The sequence below is a fragment of the Brassica napus genome, chromosome A7 (genome assembly GCF_020379485.1).
Source record: "Brassica napus cultivar Da-Ae chromosome A7, Da-Ae, whole genome shotgun sequence".
NCBI lineage: Eukaryota > Viridiplantae > Streptophyta > Magnoliopsida > Brassicales > Brassicaceae > Brassica > Brassica napus.
Genome location: NC_063440.1, coordinates 13,631,499 through 13,648,438, shown reverse-complemented (window position 1 = coordinate 13,648,438; position 16,940 = coordinate 13,631,499). Strand labels below are relative to the sequence as shown.

Sequence of the window (16,940 nt, the reverse complement as noted above, 5' to 3'; positions counted from 1 at the left end):
CTCCAGGCTTCGCTTCGTGTCATCTCGCCATAGAGATGCGAGCGACCTCGGGGTGTCGCTTTGGGAGGTCGCTCTGAGAGGGGTGTGAGATGCGAGCGACCTCTGGGCGTCGCTCTGGGCAAGTCGCTCTGGGGGGTGCTTTGGAGCGACCTCATGACGTCGCTGCGGAACCTCGCTCCCATGCTCTGCTCGTCCAATGATCACCTATTTCACGTCCTTTAAGCTCCAAATGCATCCAAATGTCCCCAAGAACTCCATGTGGCACTCCAACACCTAATAAGGACAATGAATGCAAAATGCAACCTAGACATGGCTAAATCCTAATCTGTATGATGAAAATACTCATGGATGAATGGATAAAACAATGCAAATATGCAAGATATCATAGCACAATATATAATAGCAAATCTATTTTTTGTTTTCACTGACATCATCATTTTTATAAGAAAATAAAAGTAAAATCGTATGGTTAATACTGTTGCGGTTATATAGTCTGATGAACACAATTTTAGTATCACTTAGACGTCTGATGTGATCAAAAATCGTTTCCTTTTTCTTAAATCGTCACTTCCGAAAACACAACCTTTCGAAATAGAATCTTTTATTTTATATATCGTTTCTTTATCCAAAACATCTTCTTTCTTCTTATTTCCATTCAGTTTTATGGATTTTTGGATTTTTTTCACTATAGAATAAACCCTTATCTGATTTCATCACCACTAAACTTAATTGAGTACTTGTTTCTAAGCCGCTGATCTCAATGTCAACTTTCCAGTGCTCTTGATTTCCATCTCTTCTTTATCTTCATCTCTTCCTCTTTGATGATTTCCACTCTCTTTTTCTGTCTCCCCAACACAATGATTAATTAATCTACTTTTTGTGTGGAGTTATCATCCAGAGATGCCGTTAGATAGAGATGCCATTAACTGATTGCCAGATTGTAGCTATGCTTTGTAAAATGAGAGTAAATAGATTGTAGATTTTCTGTCCGTTTCTTATTACTCTAATAATTGCACAAACACACAGTGGTTCAAATGTCCATTTCGTTTCCAGTTTTAGTCGGACAAAAAGAGGAGATACATTGAGCGATGCGTTTACATCTAACCGAACAGTTACGGTATATCGATCGCCTTTGGGAATAGATTCAATCGGTTAAGTTCCTTTTTCTTTTTCGATAATGTATTATCGACACATGTGAGAAAATCGGTGAGAGTGATATTCAAATAGGTAGGAGAATTTTGTCCTGGTGTAGTGACTACCTTCTCAAATTTTCGGTAAGTCGTTTGTTTTATCATCAAAATTTGACCAGTTTGTATGATTATAACCTTATAGGCATGGGAGATTTTTTGTATTCATCTGTAATCAACATAATAAAAAGGCTAGGTTCTCTCCAGCAGGTGACACATCAGCATTTTTAAGCTCTGTGGAGAGGACATGTCATTAAATGAAAAAACTCAGCTAACCAATCAAAACATTTGTATCTCCACAATCGGAAATCAACACAATCAGATCGGGAGAAGTTCTCTCTCTTCCTCTTTCGATTTAATCACTGTCTCTCTTTCTCTTTTGCTTTGAAATCGAACGAGGATGGAGAAGAAGACAGCGAAGAATACAGGTGCTGAAGAACTTCAGACCCAATCACCACGCTCTTCTCCACCTTCTCTTCACCACTCTCCTACGGATTCTCTTCACCACTCTCTTCTCCGGCTTCTCTTCACCACTCTCTTCTCTGGCTTCTCTTCTCCATTTAGCTGCCGTCAATGTCAACTTAGAGAGATAGAGCTCAGCCATGTTTCTCCTCCTTCCCTGTTGATCTCTCTTCCTCCATGTCACCTCTATATTGTATTAGCGTGGAGATTCATTAGCATCACCAGCCACCTCTCCTCATCTCACCGGAGCTATTGTCTCTCCCCGGGGAAGCCATTTTTGTTGTGATCCTTATCATTGTGGGATCGTGACCAAAATGAAATGAGAATTGAAACCGGAGCCGTCACGTTCCATCAGGACCAGCCACCAATCCGAGCCCCATTAACCATCCATCACGGGAGAGCCGCCGTCGTGATGTCACCACCTTTGCTTATGGGTTTTGGTTATGTCTTTGAGATTTTAATAAAATTGTTATCAGATTAAGAGGGAGATTTCGACCATGAAACTCGTTCGTCATCCTTGTGTTGTTCGTCTTTACGAGGTAAAGTTTTGTTCTTTCCTCTACTTTATACTGAAAAGATTATATCTATCTTCATATAGAAGTTGATTCATTGCTGTTTAGGTTTCTAGCAGGTCGCACAAATATTTACATTCTCTTGGAGTATAATACATGTGGTGAACTGTTTATAGAATTGTGAATTATCTAGCTCTCGACTCAACTATTTCAGGTGATGATAATCTTTGGAAGACATTGGTTATCCACTTGTTACATGTTATAGGTTCGTAATGAACATATTAGTGAAGCAAAAACTAGGAAGTACTTACACTAGCTTACCAAAGGAGTTGATAGTAAAGGGGTCTACCACAGAGATCTAAAGGTGGTTTCTCTTGCTGACAATCAACAATCTTTTCAAACAAAATCTGGTTTTGGTTATTTTTGTAGCCTGGAAAACTTCTGCTAGATTCTCAAGGAAATCTCAAGATATCTGATTATGGGCTCAGTGCATTACCAGAACGAGTAATGGTGGTTTCAGTTTATTGTTTTACTTTCATATTGAATTTTTATCAACTAATCATCTTACTTGTATCTTAAGGGAGTTACCATTTTAAAGACAACTTGTGGAACTCCAAATTATGTTGCCTTTTAAGTAAGTCAAATATCACAATGTTTTGAAATATATTAATGTTATATATATAGTAGCTCATATTATCTTCTCTGTTTTGGTTTAGGTATTGAGTCATAAGGGTTACAATGGTGTCGTGGCAGATGTATGGTCATGTGGGGTCATCCTTTATGTTCTGAGTCATAACTCATAAGAATTACAACTGAGCCTTGTGATGAGAACGACTCATGTTCCATTATCTTATACTAGATTCTTTCTCTGCGCTACGCGCGGATAATATATTTAAATTTGTTATATTTATCATTTTTATTTGTATGTGAATTTTTATATTAAATTATATATAACTAATTTTTAAATTTCATTTTTTTCTATATTTTTAGTTCGAAGTAAGTATTTCTATTATATGTAATACAATTAACTAATAAAATATGAAGAATCAAGTCCGAGATTTTAGAGTTATGTAAAAAAAATATTTATGTATAGAACATAAATTATCTTATTTTAAAAGATCGGAATCTCATATCGAATAAATTCACGAAAAGAAAAAGTACTCCAATAACTTACTTAAAATATAAAACCCCCTTTTCAAAATAAGCGTACGTAATAATATTTTTTTACGTGTAATAGTTGAAAACTAACAATTAGATATCGATCTAGAATATTATTTTAATATATCTAATGGTAAAATATTAATTGTAATAAAAAATTTTGAATTTTGTAATATTACATGAATTATAAGTCTTTAAAATCTAAAACCTATTTTATTAACATAATATATTTTTTATTTATTTTTTATTTTGACGTTACCAAAATTGCTTTAGTTATATTTGTATATTATTTTTTTAATACTGTAGTTTCTTTTTAAGTAATTTTAAAATTATCAAGAATATAATATATTTAATATTTTTAAATATATCCAAATATGATGCCTCATTTTTATTTATGTTTGCATTGATCATATTTAATTTTTAGTTTGTATATTTAATAACACCTTGTTGCGTGTTATTCTATGGTTTTAATAAATGTGTTGTCATTTCATTTTTATTACTACTAACATGATTTTTTAGTGATAAGTGATAATGTATTTTAACGTTATGTATTATATTTTATCATATATTTTCTAACTCTTCGTGCTGGCACTTTTTGTAGAATCATTTTAATTAGATAATAGGTTTAAAGATGTAAATAAAACTGTGTATGTTGTAGATTTAGACTTTTTAGTTTAACTGAGCACTATAAATTAGGGGTGGGCACTTTACCCGATATCCGAAGTGGCACCCGAACCCGATCCGAAAAACCCGAACCGAAATCCGAACCGAAGTAGCAAAATACCCGAACGGGTATTGAATAAGGAGAGATTGGATACCCGAACCCGAACAGATAATACCCGAACCCGAATGGATATCCGAAGATAACCGAACATATGTATAATTAACCTTATATTTCTAGTTTACATCTCTCATTTTATATAAAATACTTATATTGATACTACACATACTTTAAGTTCATATGATATACATACAATTACGGAAAAAATGATTTGCTATTCACTTAAAATGCATGTCAAATTTTTTATTTCAAAAATTAACAAAAAATTACATCCAAATTTTTTTTAAAAATAACTAAATTAATGCCTTTTTAGTTTTAAAATGTTATGTCCAAATCTATTAACCATTCAATCTATTAAAAATAAAAAATTAGTTAACTAAAAGTTATATTATTAAATACAAGAAACTTGAGAAATGAATTTTTTTTTTACAAATCTAAATATCCGAACCCGATCCGAAATAACCGAATCCGAACTAAAAATACCCGAACCCGACCCGAAGTACAAAAATACCCGAACGGGTTCTACACCTCTATACCGAAATACCCGAAAATCCGAAATACCCGACCCGAACCCGAACGGGTACCCGAACGCCCACCCCTACTATAAATTATGAAAATTATATTATGATTTTATTTTACTAAATCTTTCTTTCTTTGTATATTTTTTGTTTTATTTTGTATTTTTACAATTTTATTGCCTTATTCTTTAACTGCAGAGAATTGCGATTTCTAATTTTTGTTTCATATACCTGAAAAGTCTCCGGTTGATTTTTGTTTGTTTTTCGATCGTTTTTTTTTGGGATCAAACTACTAATATCATCATATAGAAAAGCTTAAACTCCAAGAATGAAGTGAGTATTTGTGCTAGAGAAAACTGATTTAGCCACTAATGTAGTGAGATATTATAATATTAGAATGTAAGGAAACTCTTCTCGGTCGTCTTACGATGGACATAATTAAGTTGTTGTCAATTGATTATATATTTGTGATAATTGAAAATATAAACTGGACATATTAAGTTGTTGTCAATTGATTCTATATTATAATATTAGAATGTAAGGAAACTCTTCTCGGTTGTCTTCTCCAAAAAAATGTTGTATGATTCAAATTAACTAAAAATTCTACAAAATTATTATTATTTAATATATTATATTTTTATTATAAACAGAATAATATTTGACAATCTAACTATAGTTAAAATATTATTCATTGATTAAAATCAGTGTAAAAATATAATCTAGATATTCTCAATTTATTTTACTTTTACCACTAAATACTATTTAATTTTACATATACTATCTTTTATCTTTTGTAATGTTTATATACGTTCTAACGTAATGTTTTTTCTTATATGCTTGATTACAATATTAAGGATTAATGCATCTATTTAATTGTTTAGGGGAATTTAGAATATATTTTCGGTCCAAAATTATGATCCAAAACCATTATTTTCATATTTTCATTTTTAGTAAAAACATTTATTGTTTTGAATTAATATCACATTCTAATTCGATATAACTTAATTGATTTTTATTTCCGTAAAATTTCTGTCATTATTAGTTTTTTTCTTACTTCTAATTAACTTTAGTTTTTATTGTTTTTGTTAAACTTCATACATTTTTTGTGATTTTTAAACTCTTTTTTAATTTTTTGTGAACATAAATGAAAAACGTTGACATGTTGTTGTTTAATGTGGTATTAGTTTGTCTTCTCTTATGGTTTCCTCATATTTCGTACTCTTTTTGTGAGGACTCAACCTTGGACAACACTTGGTTCAAAACATATGGTATTTACATGATAACTTGCGAGAGAATTTTTTTTTAAAAAAAGACATTTAGTTACCAAATGAAGTTAATTAAGTAGATAACTAATGTTGCACAAAAAAAAACATTTTATTAGTTCATGATACATGCTGCTCAACAGGATTACTTACGAAGGATGAGTTGTTTTGTTTCACAGATTGTTAAAATGTTAATGTCAGCGTTCATTATAGAACAGTCGATTAGTCACAAAAAAAAAGAGAACAGTCGATGGTTAGAGGGGTTCAAGTCATGGTTTAGTTGCGAAGAGCTTCAATGGTCAAGTTCAAAAAAGAAATGAATGCGCTGAACTGAATCTCAAACAATTAAGATCAATGTGTAAGAATCTCTACTCCAGATAGTGGTGACTATTTACATTAGACTTGTTTTTAATGTGAATACACTGATTTGTGAAGAACTTGATAAGTACTGGACATAGAGTATACATCACGCATATGTTTGTTCTCTCCTCACTCCATTTCAGAATCTCTATAGCTAAATTGAGAGGTGATGTTCGGGTGCACGCTCTTGCACGAAGAAACTTGAACTTAACTGGCATGTAACTGAATGCAAGCTGACCCAAAGTGGAGTGACCACTGTTGAAACTTGAAACGGTAAAAACTGACCACATGATTATAGGTCTTGGAACTCAAATGACTTCAGAAGTGTTACATCCCTTCCGCCATATGGAAACTTTTTGAATTCTCAGAATGAGAGATTCTTATCACATTGGGTTTTCAATATGCTACTACATAGATAAAAAGAGAGTGGAATTTAAAAATATAATAGTGAAAATACTTATACCTTGGAGAAAGATTAAACTTGGGAAGCCTGACGATGGAACTATAGAGGACCTCTCAGACATTATAGAGTTCCATTGCGATGAACCTTCAAATTAGCATATGTGTTGTGTGCTTAAAACTATATGAATCCAATTTTAAATTGCAACGGAAACCATATATTTAAATATATACCTGAGAGCATATTTCTTTCCTTCAGACACCAAAGAGCACAGTGTATAGTAGTTATAAGCTAATACCTCTCTTTTGGAGTAAACCAAAGTGATTCAGTTGAAACCTGCAGTGAGCATCAATGCCTAGCCACCTGATCAAAAAGCATCAACGTTTAGCCACCTGATCAAAAAGCATCAACGCTTAGCCACCTGATCATGGAAACAAAAAAACTAATACCAGAGGGAAGCATAATAGATAGATGGAACATGTATGACGTATCTCCTCGATAATGGGAACGTCTTGTCATAACTTTGTACTTTGGAGAACACATGACTAAACAAAAGAAGGGGTTGGACAGTATTTATTTTTACATACGTGGGCACAAAGGTTCATATTGTTAAAAAAAGGTTCTCAGCTCTAAGGTAAAAAAATTGTTAAGTAGTAATGTAAGAACCTACCTGAGAAGTATGGTCCTCATCCTCTGAATTCTCCACACCTGTAACCAGTAGCAGTTAACATAAAGCCCAAAACTAATTCTGGAACACTAATTAAAGTGTGAGTGGAAGCCATAGTGTACTCACGGATAAGGCAGATAATATATATGCTATTTCCATTTCTCTCAGCTTCCTGAAGAGCTAGAATAAGCAACTTCTTTGGTGTCAGTGTTTCTTGCAACCTAACCTTAAAAAATTTCAGTGAAAGTGTTAAAACCTCTGGAAAATTGATCCAAAGTCGAAGAAACAATGAAACATTTCTCAGAGAGGAGGTGATGCTTACTTGTTTCCTGAAGAAGAAGCAACTTTGCTTATCCCTTGCAACTTCTTCAGTAAGTTTAATTTCCAAATAGACAGAAGATGAATGAGACCTGAGGAGAGAAAAACAAACTAACAATTATAGAATATGTGTTGTGGATGTACCGAAGCGAAAAGAAGGATAAAAAAATATGTTGGCGGCAGCATCTGTTGAGCCAAATCTTTCTCTTCCCCTGAACAGAGATATAAAAAACAATGATAATTTTTTTCTAGTCAAACTCGTCGACATTGCAGTGGGATGCAGGCATGTCCTCCCCATGAAAGTTCTCATCTAAATCGTCCTCGGAATCTTTCGTTTCATCATCAACATTGTCAATGTACAGCATCCTCGGGTTGGTATTAGACATTTATTTAGTTGTATAAAAAAGCACCTGCACATGTCGAGAAGAACCTTTACTACAGTACTCTGAAAAGAAGCGACCACAACAGTATCTTCTTACAACTGATTTCGGAATAAAACCACATAGACTCAAGTGTATAGACGATTACTATCTAAATGATGTTCTGGACACCATATTAATCTTTCTGATAGAAAGATGCTAGCAATCATCAATTTTTGTCTAGTTGGAAATTGGAAATTGTTAGAACACACTAATGAATATAAAAACCTAGCAAGCAAAATTTTACCTGATCTTTAGTGTGATACTCAATGAGAGAATTAGATACAGAACTTAAGAAGAAGAACCAGTATATCATATTTTTCAAGACAATGAATAGAGGCACAGATAATGGAATCTAAGACTAACCTAGGATCCTTCCAACACTGGTGCACTGTCACCAAGCAGTTGTAGCATCAAATTCTTTTGGAAGCTGGAGAGTTTTGTCATAGTATTCATTCTTTGGTATTAGCTTTAACACCGAGTAGGCATTTAAACTCTGCAACCTGCACATACCTGAAACAAAGAAAAACAAAAGAGAGTGGTCAATATTAGGAACAATGAATGATAACTTCTGTTTTAGAGAAAGAAATAAAAAAATCTGTGTAACTCTAAGAGATAAGGTGATGGAGGTAATAATAAACTCACGGTGGCGTTAGCAAATAAAATACTGAAAACAATTTTGCATCCAGCGTTTGAATATTGTCCATGCCCTTAATAATCGACCAATCAGCCTCCGCTTTGCATCGTTAACTTTTAGCTGGGGATATGTCTGCCTCTACATGCTTCAGCCTCGTAATTCTCTCTAGCTCTACCTCTCTGTTTTCAGCTGTGCTACTTCTCTGGCTTTGTCTTCTAGCTCTATATCGCAAGCTTCAATGACATGGTAAAAGTGATTTGAGTTGGTAACGAATAGAGAGGGAGATAGTGAAGTTTGTTATAAGTGTTAGGGATTGGTTAATTTTTTTTCATACTCCATTTATTCTCACAGAAAAATATAAAAGCCTAGCAACAGACCTTGTATGATCAACACGAAAGAGATCCTACTGTCTCAACTGAGTGGTTTAGTGGTTGTTAAACCTTGTGCTTGCCCAGCTGATGACTGAAATAAAACAAAGATAAACAACTAAAATTATATTCCGAGGTTTTAGTTTAGAATATAAGGAGAGAGTAAACTGTTTAACATACCTTTTTCTACATGACATCTTTCTTCGATACAAACGTTCCGCAGCAGTTGGATCAGAATAGATGTAAATCGTTAGAGAGCTCTTGGCCAATAACATCATTTTCCACCTGAAGAAAAATAGCATAGAAGGGAACATGCAATGATTTATTTATCGAGCTCAACTTATCAGTGAGTGAGACATATATTACCAGGAGTTCAACAATTCTTTTCAACTGAGTTTCTTCACCTCAGTCTGATAACGGAAGGGCTGCAACCAAAGCATCAAACTTCACCAAAACAAAACAAAAAAACAAAAAAAAGTCATGATAGTAGAGATACGTGTACGATTCATTAGTTCCATACAACCACCTGAGTATCCAGAAAAAAAAAACCGTAAGTGGATTCACACGGGTCACCACAGTTGTAATTATCAAGAAAGAGAATTTGAGTTTTCTATCTCAAGATTTTAATCACAAATCTTGAACAAAATTCATATTAAGAAAAACGTATATAGTTGCGTTTCCTCCAAACGCCAGACGCCAAAAACGGGATTTTTCCTAATCATCATCACTTAACGGTCAAGATCTTGATTAGGGAAGCGTTCCCAACTCGGAGTAGAGCAACAACGGAGTCTCCAGTCTTGCACAGCTCCTTCTCTTTCCCCTGCTGAGTCGCAAACTCAATAGCTTCTTCTGTCGATTCATCGTGCGAGGCTCTTGCCGACCCTGCGTACAGCACAGGGATCAAACCGCGGAAGATAAGACTATGCCTCGCGGGTGATTCGTCGCTGCAAGACCAGTCGAGCAAGTTGGTTTTGATCTAAAATAGCAGACGGAGAAGACGAAGAGAAAGGGATCGAGATTCGATTTTGGGGAAATTAGAATTTGTCATGCGTATATGACGTGGCGGAGAGCTGTTCTCTGATTGGATGATTTAATTGTCCTACGTGGACACACTCTCTGATGCTCATATAACCCTTTTAGTATAGGTTAGATTGCAGTATGTTGTGTTTTAAGTTTTAACTAGAGGAAGGATACAAAGTTATATTTCTAAACAATTTTTTTTTCCTTTTATTGCATAGAATCTATTCTTCTTGGATTGTTTCAGTGATCACCTTTCTATTAGAACCAATAATCGCTTGAAGATGGGGCCCATGGTTACTTTCAGTCCAAAGTTTATAGGTGAGGTTAAGCTGAGTGATGAAGCTGTTGCAGACCAAATCTAGAGGGAGTAAGGGCATTTCAATAGCAAGTAGTTACTGTTTTTTGTCCCACTGAACAGAGTAAGCAAGTGGCAGGCTATATCCAAATTTAGAGGGAAGAGTAAACACATACGAGTATAATGTGTTACTGGGAAAGTGAGCTGATTCCAGAATATTGAGTGCCAAGCAACTGTTGGAGCTATGGGACGAATCAGATTCCGTATTTTCTGCTACCGAGAGAGGTAGATATGTCTTCCGCTACAGTTGAAAGACACGTTTCTACCTTTGTGCTTCTTAATATCATGTGTTCATCTTGGTTAAAATAACCTTTTGGCTTTCTTATAACATTGTTAGTTTGGGAATTTTTTTAAAAAAGAATGAAAAACATCTCAAACGACTAAAATAAGTATGTTTTCAAATTAATATGTACAATCAAATATTCAAATAGGCAAGTTTGTGACTTTTCAAACAATTATGTAATCTCTTAAACAAGAGAATCTCTCATTTTATTCCTTTTGTATTGTTTTTATTAAAAAAAACAAATTATTCCACATATCCAACAATCATAATGTTATATTATTGTTTTCAATCAAAAGTACCAAATACTAAGTTAATATTTATAACTTTTGCTTACTTATCAAAAATACTTTTAAATTATTTTATTCTTGAAAACTACTAAAACATCACCAAAGTTAATATTCTTTAAATAGATTGTAATTTTTTATTTATTAAAAATTGAATTTTTTTCTTAAAATATTTTATGTGTTATAATTTCCCGCAGCGTAGCGCGGGTTTCGACCTAGTTCTCTTAACAATAGTTATCTTTTCTCCAAATCATGTGTTTTTTTATGTTATTATTTTTGTGATCTTAACCTCAGGGGACGCTTTTATGACAAGATCTCTGCAATCACACTTTTTTTATAACTTCCGTCGCTTTCTTTTCCGTCCGTAGCAAGCGACTGTTTACATAAACATTTATTGAAACTAAAATGGGATATCATTTTTCATCGGTTTGTTTTACAATAACAACAATGACCAGAGGGAGACGGTAATAAAATGAAACGGATATAACAAGAAATATTCAATTGACTATTTAATGTGCTAGCATAAATATATAAGGGCAACATTATTGGTTCTACAAAATTTTGTCCTTAGAATAAATTAGTATTATTTTTTAGTTAGGGACAAATGCATAAGGACTTTTTTAATTTTGTTGATTATTGGTAGGACAAAAAAAAGTCCTTAGCATATTTTATAATATTTATTTGAGACAAACGTTTGATCAAAATGTGTTTGCTTCTTTTGTTTGGTGGGATGGATAAAATATGAGACAAACGTTTGATCAAAATATGTTTGCTTCTTTTGTTATGACAGGGAACAAGATCATCTCAACAATGAAACGTGAAGCAGAAATAAGTAGAGTAAATCTTTGATTACAAACTATATAAAAAGGTAGTTTCTATGTTCTACGTGCAAGAGACTCCTCCTTGCACAATCAGAACAACGATCACAAAATCAAATCCACATATCCGAAACCAAAAAAAAAAGATCAGAACAATTAAGAAAAAATCAGATAATGTTTGCCCCTGCATCCAGATTTGCCCAGCAAAATCAGCTCAACCACAATCTTTCCCTCTACGCCTGCAAGAATCAAGCAACAAGAACCCAGAAGAAAGTATTACAACTTGCACATATATAAGAAGAAAATAAATAAAACAAATTGTGGTTTGGCAAGAGAAACGTTATAAGCAAGAGAAAAAGAACATGAACTAGTTGTCAAGTGTCTGTCGAATTCTCTCGGGAGCTCATTCTCCTACCATCTCACCCAGTAACATAGCAAAATAAATATGAACTGATTAAGCTAAAACCAAATTGGGAAAAACACAGAGCTTACAAACCCAATGAAGAAGAGGGGACAAAGTAAACTTTGTGGGTAACTCATTCAGGTGAACCATTGATCTGAATATCAAAGTAAACTTTGTGGGTAACTCCTTCTAAATCCTCTCCTACCTGATAAATCCCACAACGCAGAGAAACCCCAATTACAAAGTCTGACCACATCTTTACAAAACCAAAAAAATGCAAATGAGTTCAAGTTCAATGCTCACCCGATCAGCAACCTTCTCATTGACCATGGGATCAGTAACATCAGTCAATTTAATCTGAGTTGCATTAGTGAAACCCAGAAATCGTAAGTAATGTAGCAAGCCCAGATCGATAAACTATAAGAAAAGTGAGGAGCAAGGATCAAAAGTTTTAACCTGGATGAGGGCAAGTGTGACGCAGTCATCGGAGACAGTCTCGAAGAGGCGGAGGAGAGACATCTCGTGATGTTGGCGGCTAGGATTCAGCCTCTGCCTGATGATAGGCGTCGAAGAAAGGGTCCAGAGAAGTAGCCTCTGCCTGAAGCTATGGCTTCCCTTCTTCAGTTGCTGGGGATCATCGCGCCTTCCGCCATCGATCTTCAAATCTCTCTCTCTCTCTCTCTCTCTCTCTCTCTCTCTCTCTCTCAAAGAGACAAGGCCCAAAGGGCAACACGTGAATCATTTCTCAAACCAAAACGCTTCCACCATTCCCTTGCCGACACCTATCACCTAAGGACAAAAAAAAAATATGTTAACCAACGACAAACCGCGTCCGTCCCAGCGAAATTATACAATTTTTATTTAAATAATATCATATAAAGCCTAACGACTTCCTCTATCATACCCCGATAATGTTGTTCTAACGTCTACTTTTCTTAAAATGTCAGCGAACCACAATTTGTATGTACGAAAGACAAACTTTTTCATCTATCCAAACAAGTAAAACTCTTTCTACTATTTTTTGTTTATAGCGTTTCATTTTCCACTATCTTCTAAAACTTTATAACCAAGTAATTGCATATAACTTTTTTTCCACTATTTTATTATTAGTTCGATTAGCGAAAATTTTATTTTGAGAAATGCATAGACATAGACTATTTATAGATTTTAAAAATTTATTTGAATAGTCACAACTATTTAATTTGAATAGTCACATTCTTTCTATTTAAAAATAGTTATTTTGAAAAAATACTTATAGAAATAGTCATAACTCTTCACATGAATAGTCACAACTTATTAAATATACATCTCTTAAAACAAAGAATTGTACAAAGACATTTTTGAATATTTAACATCATAAGAAAAAAAAATAACTATATAGACAACTTTTGGAAAAAACACAACTTTTCAATATTCAACTTTTAGAAAAGACGCAACTTTTTGATAACTTATAGAAAAGACACAACCTTTCAACATAAGTGAGATTCACAACCTTTCAACATAAGTGAGATTCACAACCTTTGGAATTAATTGGGATTGCTATTATTAGTAGATATATGAAAGCCGTTAGAAAAAAAAAGGTTATCCAGAAATTTTGATTTTTAATTTGGGTACTACTGAAAAGTCTAATATTGATACATTAATTGCATTTTCTAACATGTATTGCTATATTAATGGCTATATTAAATTCATTTGTATTCGAACATCATTTACTTTTCAAAAGCAAAAATTATTATAGGATATCTTTTCCATCTTTACTAAATTTCATAAATACGCTAGCATTTTCTCTTCCATATCTGGGAAAATTTATACTGCTATATTAATTGCATTCGTATGTCAGCAGTGAAATAAATCATAACAAGGAAACAACATGTACTTTATCTGATTATTATTATGCTTTAAATTAATAGCATTTCTTTCGTAAAAAGAATAAATATTGTTTCAAAGACTTGTTCGTTTTCCTTGTGCATAACCCCAATGAACCATTGAGAGCACTTCAAAAATATCAAAACATCTTGGAAATTATAATCATGATCAGTCGAATGATGGCAAGTTTAACTGTATTCATCATTTTAATCATAGCTGTGATGGTCACCGGAAGAGAGTATGATGATACTCGTGATGCTGAAATAGACGAACTTTTGAAAAAACTAAATAAACCTGCTCTTAAATCCATCAAGGTAAATACAATTTGTGATTTTAAACAACTTATAGGCAACTACTTTTTCTTACATTTTATAATAATTATTATGATTTGTAAATTTTGTGTAGAGCCCAGACGGAGATATCATAGATTGTGTTCACATGAAGAATCATCCAATTTATGATAATCCTTTATTCAAAAACCACACCATTCAGGTTTAAGAGTTTTTATTTAATACTTTTTATTTTTATTTCAAAATGCATTTTTAGATTTTTTTAATCTACTTTATCATATTTAATGTAAAACTACACATTCATACAATATTCTTAGAAATAGAACGTGACTTAACTTGGAACAGTAACGCTAAATAAGTACCTGTCCAAAATTGTTGAACTTAATCACATTTTGTGTTTATCATCTCTTTGTGTTTTGTAGATGAGACCAAGTTCTTACCCAAAAGGATGGAACAAAGAAGCTTCAAAAACCCAAAACCATAGTATGGTGATGCAACTCTGGACAATCAACGGAAAGTGTCCAAAAAATAGTATTCCGATCATAAGACCGAGAAGAGAAAACATTTTACAAGCTGAATCAGTAGAAAGATACGGGAGAAAAGATCCCAATAGCCTCCCTCAACCAAAGCCAACCAATCCACCAAGTAATACTACAAATGAGGTGTGTGTGCAATGGAAATATACTCTTAAAAATCCATCATTTTCTCTTATACATATTATATATGCTTTTGTAATTATATATATGTTTATGTACATATAGTATGCCATAGTTACCGTAAATTCGCCACAAGGCAAATTTCATGGAGCCCAAGCGGATATAAATGTGTGGAAGCCCCATGTACAAACGCGAAGAGAATTTAGCCTAGCACAAATATGGGTCATGGGTGGCACTTATCCTAGCCGCGACACCATTGAAGCTGGTTGGCAGGTCTTTGTTTGTTTCTACAATTACATATTTATACACTCACGCCCATATATATTTATTTTTCGCTCTTCTATTATTACTAATTAGGTGTTCCAGCGATTTTATGGTGATGACAAGCCTCGATTTTTTATTTATTGGACGGTGAGTTAAAATGGATTCAACTTTTTATGATTTTTCTTTTCTGTTCTTGCTTTTGGATTCAACTTTTTATTTTTGTTTGAGATTTAAAAGTACATATATTTTGGTTCTTGTGTGTGTGTTAATAACATGAATCAGGCTGATGAATACAAAAAGACAGGCTGCTACGATCTTAGATGTCCAGGTTTTGTTCATGTCAACAGAGATTTTGTTATAGGTGCACCTATGCCTAAAGTTTCCGTCATGGGTGGTCGACAAGCATCATTTCTCACAACTATATGGAAGGTTAATATAACCACCACGCTAATATTCAACATATAGCTTTATAAAAAAATACACTCTTATGATATTTACAAATTGATTATGGTTGTGCTACATTACTATAGGATCCCCGCACAGGGAACTGGTGGTTGAGATTGGGTTACTATCAGATTCTCGGGTACTGGCCTTCCTCATTGTTCAGTAATTTAAAGAATGGTGCTTCAGAAATTCATTGGGGAGGTGAAATAACAAACTACAAGGAGGATTCACAACACACATCAACGAATATGGGGAGTGGTCGTTTCGGATATGAGGGATATAAAAAGGCTAGTTATTTCATGAATCTTGAGATAGAAGAAGACGGTGTTACGAAACCTCCTGAAAGTCTTACTCCCTTTGTGACTAATCAGAATTGTTACAATGTAATCCGAAATCCTTTCCATCCTCAGTTGGGGGCTTCCTTTTATTATGGTGGTCCTGGTCGAAATGCTATGTGTAAATGATTTCATATATATGTTATGAAAATGAGAGCATGTATATGAGTCGATCTAGATTTAAGAGGATAGAAGGCGTGATTTCTCTCTCAGACACAGCTTTCGAAGACAGTTACTAACCAGTGGATAAAAGGCCCTTCCTCCCACGTCACTGCCTTTTACCCATCGTGTACATCTGCGTATATTCGAATTGTTTCCTCTTTTGGGATTATCCCTCGGTCCGAACTACGATCTTGAAGAATTACACATCGGGTTCTTCCCCCGACATGGTCGGAGGGACCGCCGTTCACGCCTCCTCCTTCCCGGAGATGAAACTTGACTGAAGAATGAAGGATCCTCTGGTCTTCATTTCCTGCAACCAGACACCAGCTCAACACCAGCTCACCTCTGCTTCCAAAACCAAGCATCTTTTGGGAGAGGTTAGCTTGGAAATCTCCTAAGCTCAGGTTGCCGTTCTTTTTGGAGTGGATTCACGCAACCTACGACAACACAGGCGGAACTATAGCAACCAGGAAGGGTTTTAACGGTCTCAATCTTTTCAACTATTTGACTTAAGGGGATTCCCTGAAGCGATAGTTGGTTGTAGCCATACCTTCCTGTTACACCCTCAACAACTTAAAGAAGCATCTCTGAGGCCTCTCAGATATGGCTCATCGAAGAATCTCGTCGGCGGAAAAAGGCAAGGGTTTGGATATGGGAACTCAGCTGCCTCCCCGCTCTGCTAGGGTGAAAGTCCCGCTACCAGACAACTCG

At 34.2% G+C, this 16,940-nt stretch overlaps 1 protein-coding gene and 3 long non-coding RNA genes across 6 annotated transcripts; 2 read left to right on the top strand and 2 right to left on the bottom strand.

The window, feature by feature from the left end:
* Nucleotides 1-1,356: 1,356 nt before the first annotated feature.
* LOC106356469 lies at nt 1,357-3,132 on the top strand. The gene is made up of 2 exons (XR_007314958.1): nt 1,357-2,795; nt 2,878-3,132. It is a non-coding gene; the product is annotated as an uncharacterized LOC106356469 (long non-coding RNA).
* Nucleotides 3,133-6,511: 3,379 nt separating this feature from the next.
* LOC106356468 lies at nt 6,512-7,337 on the bottom strand. 2 transcript variants are annotated; one of them, XR_007314957.1, is made up of 2 exons: nt 6,704-7,337; nt 6,512-6,603 (listed from the first exon to the last, which is right to left on the bottom strand). It is a non-coding gene; the product is annotated as an uncharacterized LOC106356468 (long non-coding RNA). The 2 variants fall into 2 exon arrangements; XR_002653385.2 differs by having other exon boundaries at nt 6,512-6,592.
* A 93-nt stretch (nt 7,338-7,430) lies between these two features.
* On the bottom strand, nt 7,431-10,196 carry LOC106356467. 2 transcript variants are annotated; one of them, XR_001272090.3, is made up of 7 exons: nt 9,416-10,196; nt 9,230-9,334; nt 9,059-9,143; nt 8,690-8,914; nt 8,411-8,557; nt 7,630-7,717; nt 7,431-7,533 (listed from the first exon to the last, which is right to left on the bottom strand). It is a non-coding gene; the product is annotated as an uncharacterized LOC106356467 (long non-coding RNA). The 2 variants fall into 2 exon arrangements; XR_002653384.2 differs by having other exon boundaries at nt 9,230-10,196.
* A 3,874-nt stretch (nt 10,197-14,070) lies between these two features.
* Nucleotides 14,071-16,230, top strand: LOC106358277. Its single transcript, XM_013798024.3, has 7 exons — nt 14,071-14,392; nt 14,484-14,570; nt 14,791-15,030; nt 15,130-15,297; nt 15,382-15,435; nt 15,571-15,717; nt 15,819-16,230. Exons 1-7 carry the CDS (start codon nt 14,243-14,245, stop codon nt 16,194-16,196), a joined length of 1,224 nt encoding a protein of 407 aa, XP_013653478.1. The 5' UTR covers nt 14,071-14,242; the 3' UTR covers nt 16,197-16,230.
* The last annotated feature ends 710 nt before the right edge of the window (nt 16,231-16,940 follow it).

What these genes read in the sequence shown, in the direction of transcription:
- LOC106358277 (XM_013798024.3), top strand. Translation starts at nt 14,243, where the DNA reads ATGATCAGTCGAATGATGGCAAGTTTAACTGTATTCATCATTTTAATC. An exon ending in CTGCTCTTAAATCCATCAAG is followed by an intron (nt 14,393 to 14,483) that starts GTAAATACAATT and finishes AATTTTGTGTAG; the next exon opens with AGCCCAGACGGAGATATCAT. An exon ending in TTCTCACAACTATATGGAAG is followed by an intron (nt 15,718 to 15,818) that starts GTTAATATAACC and finishes ACATTACTATAG; the next exon opens with GATCCCCGCACAGGGAACTG.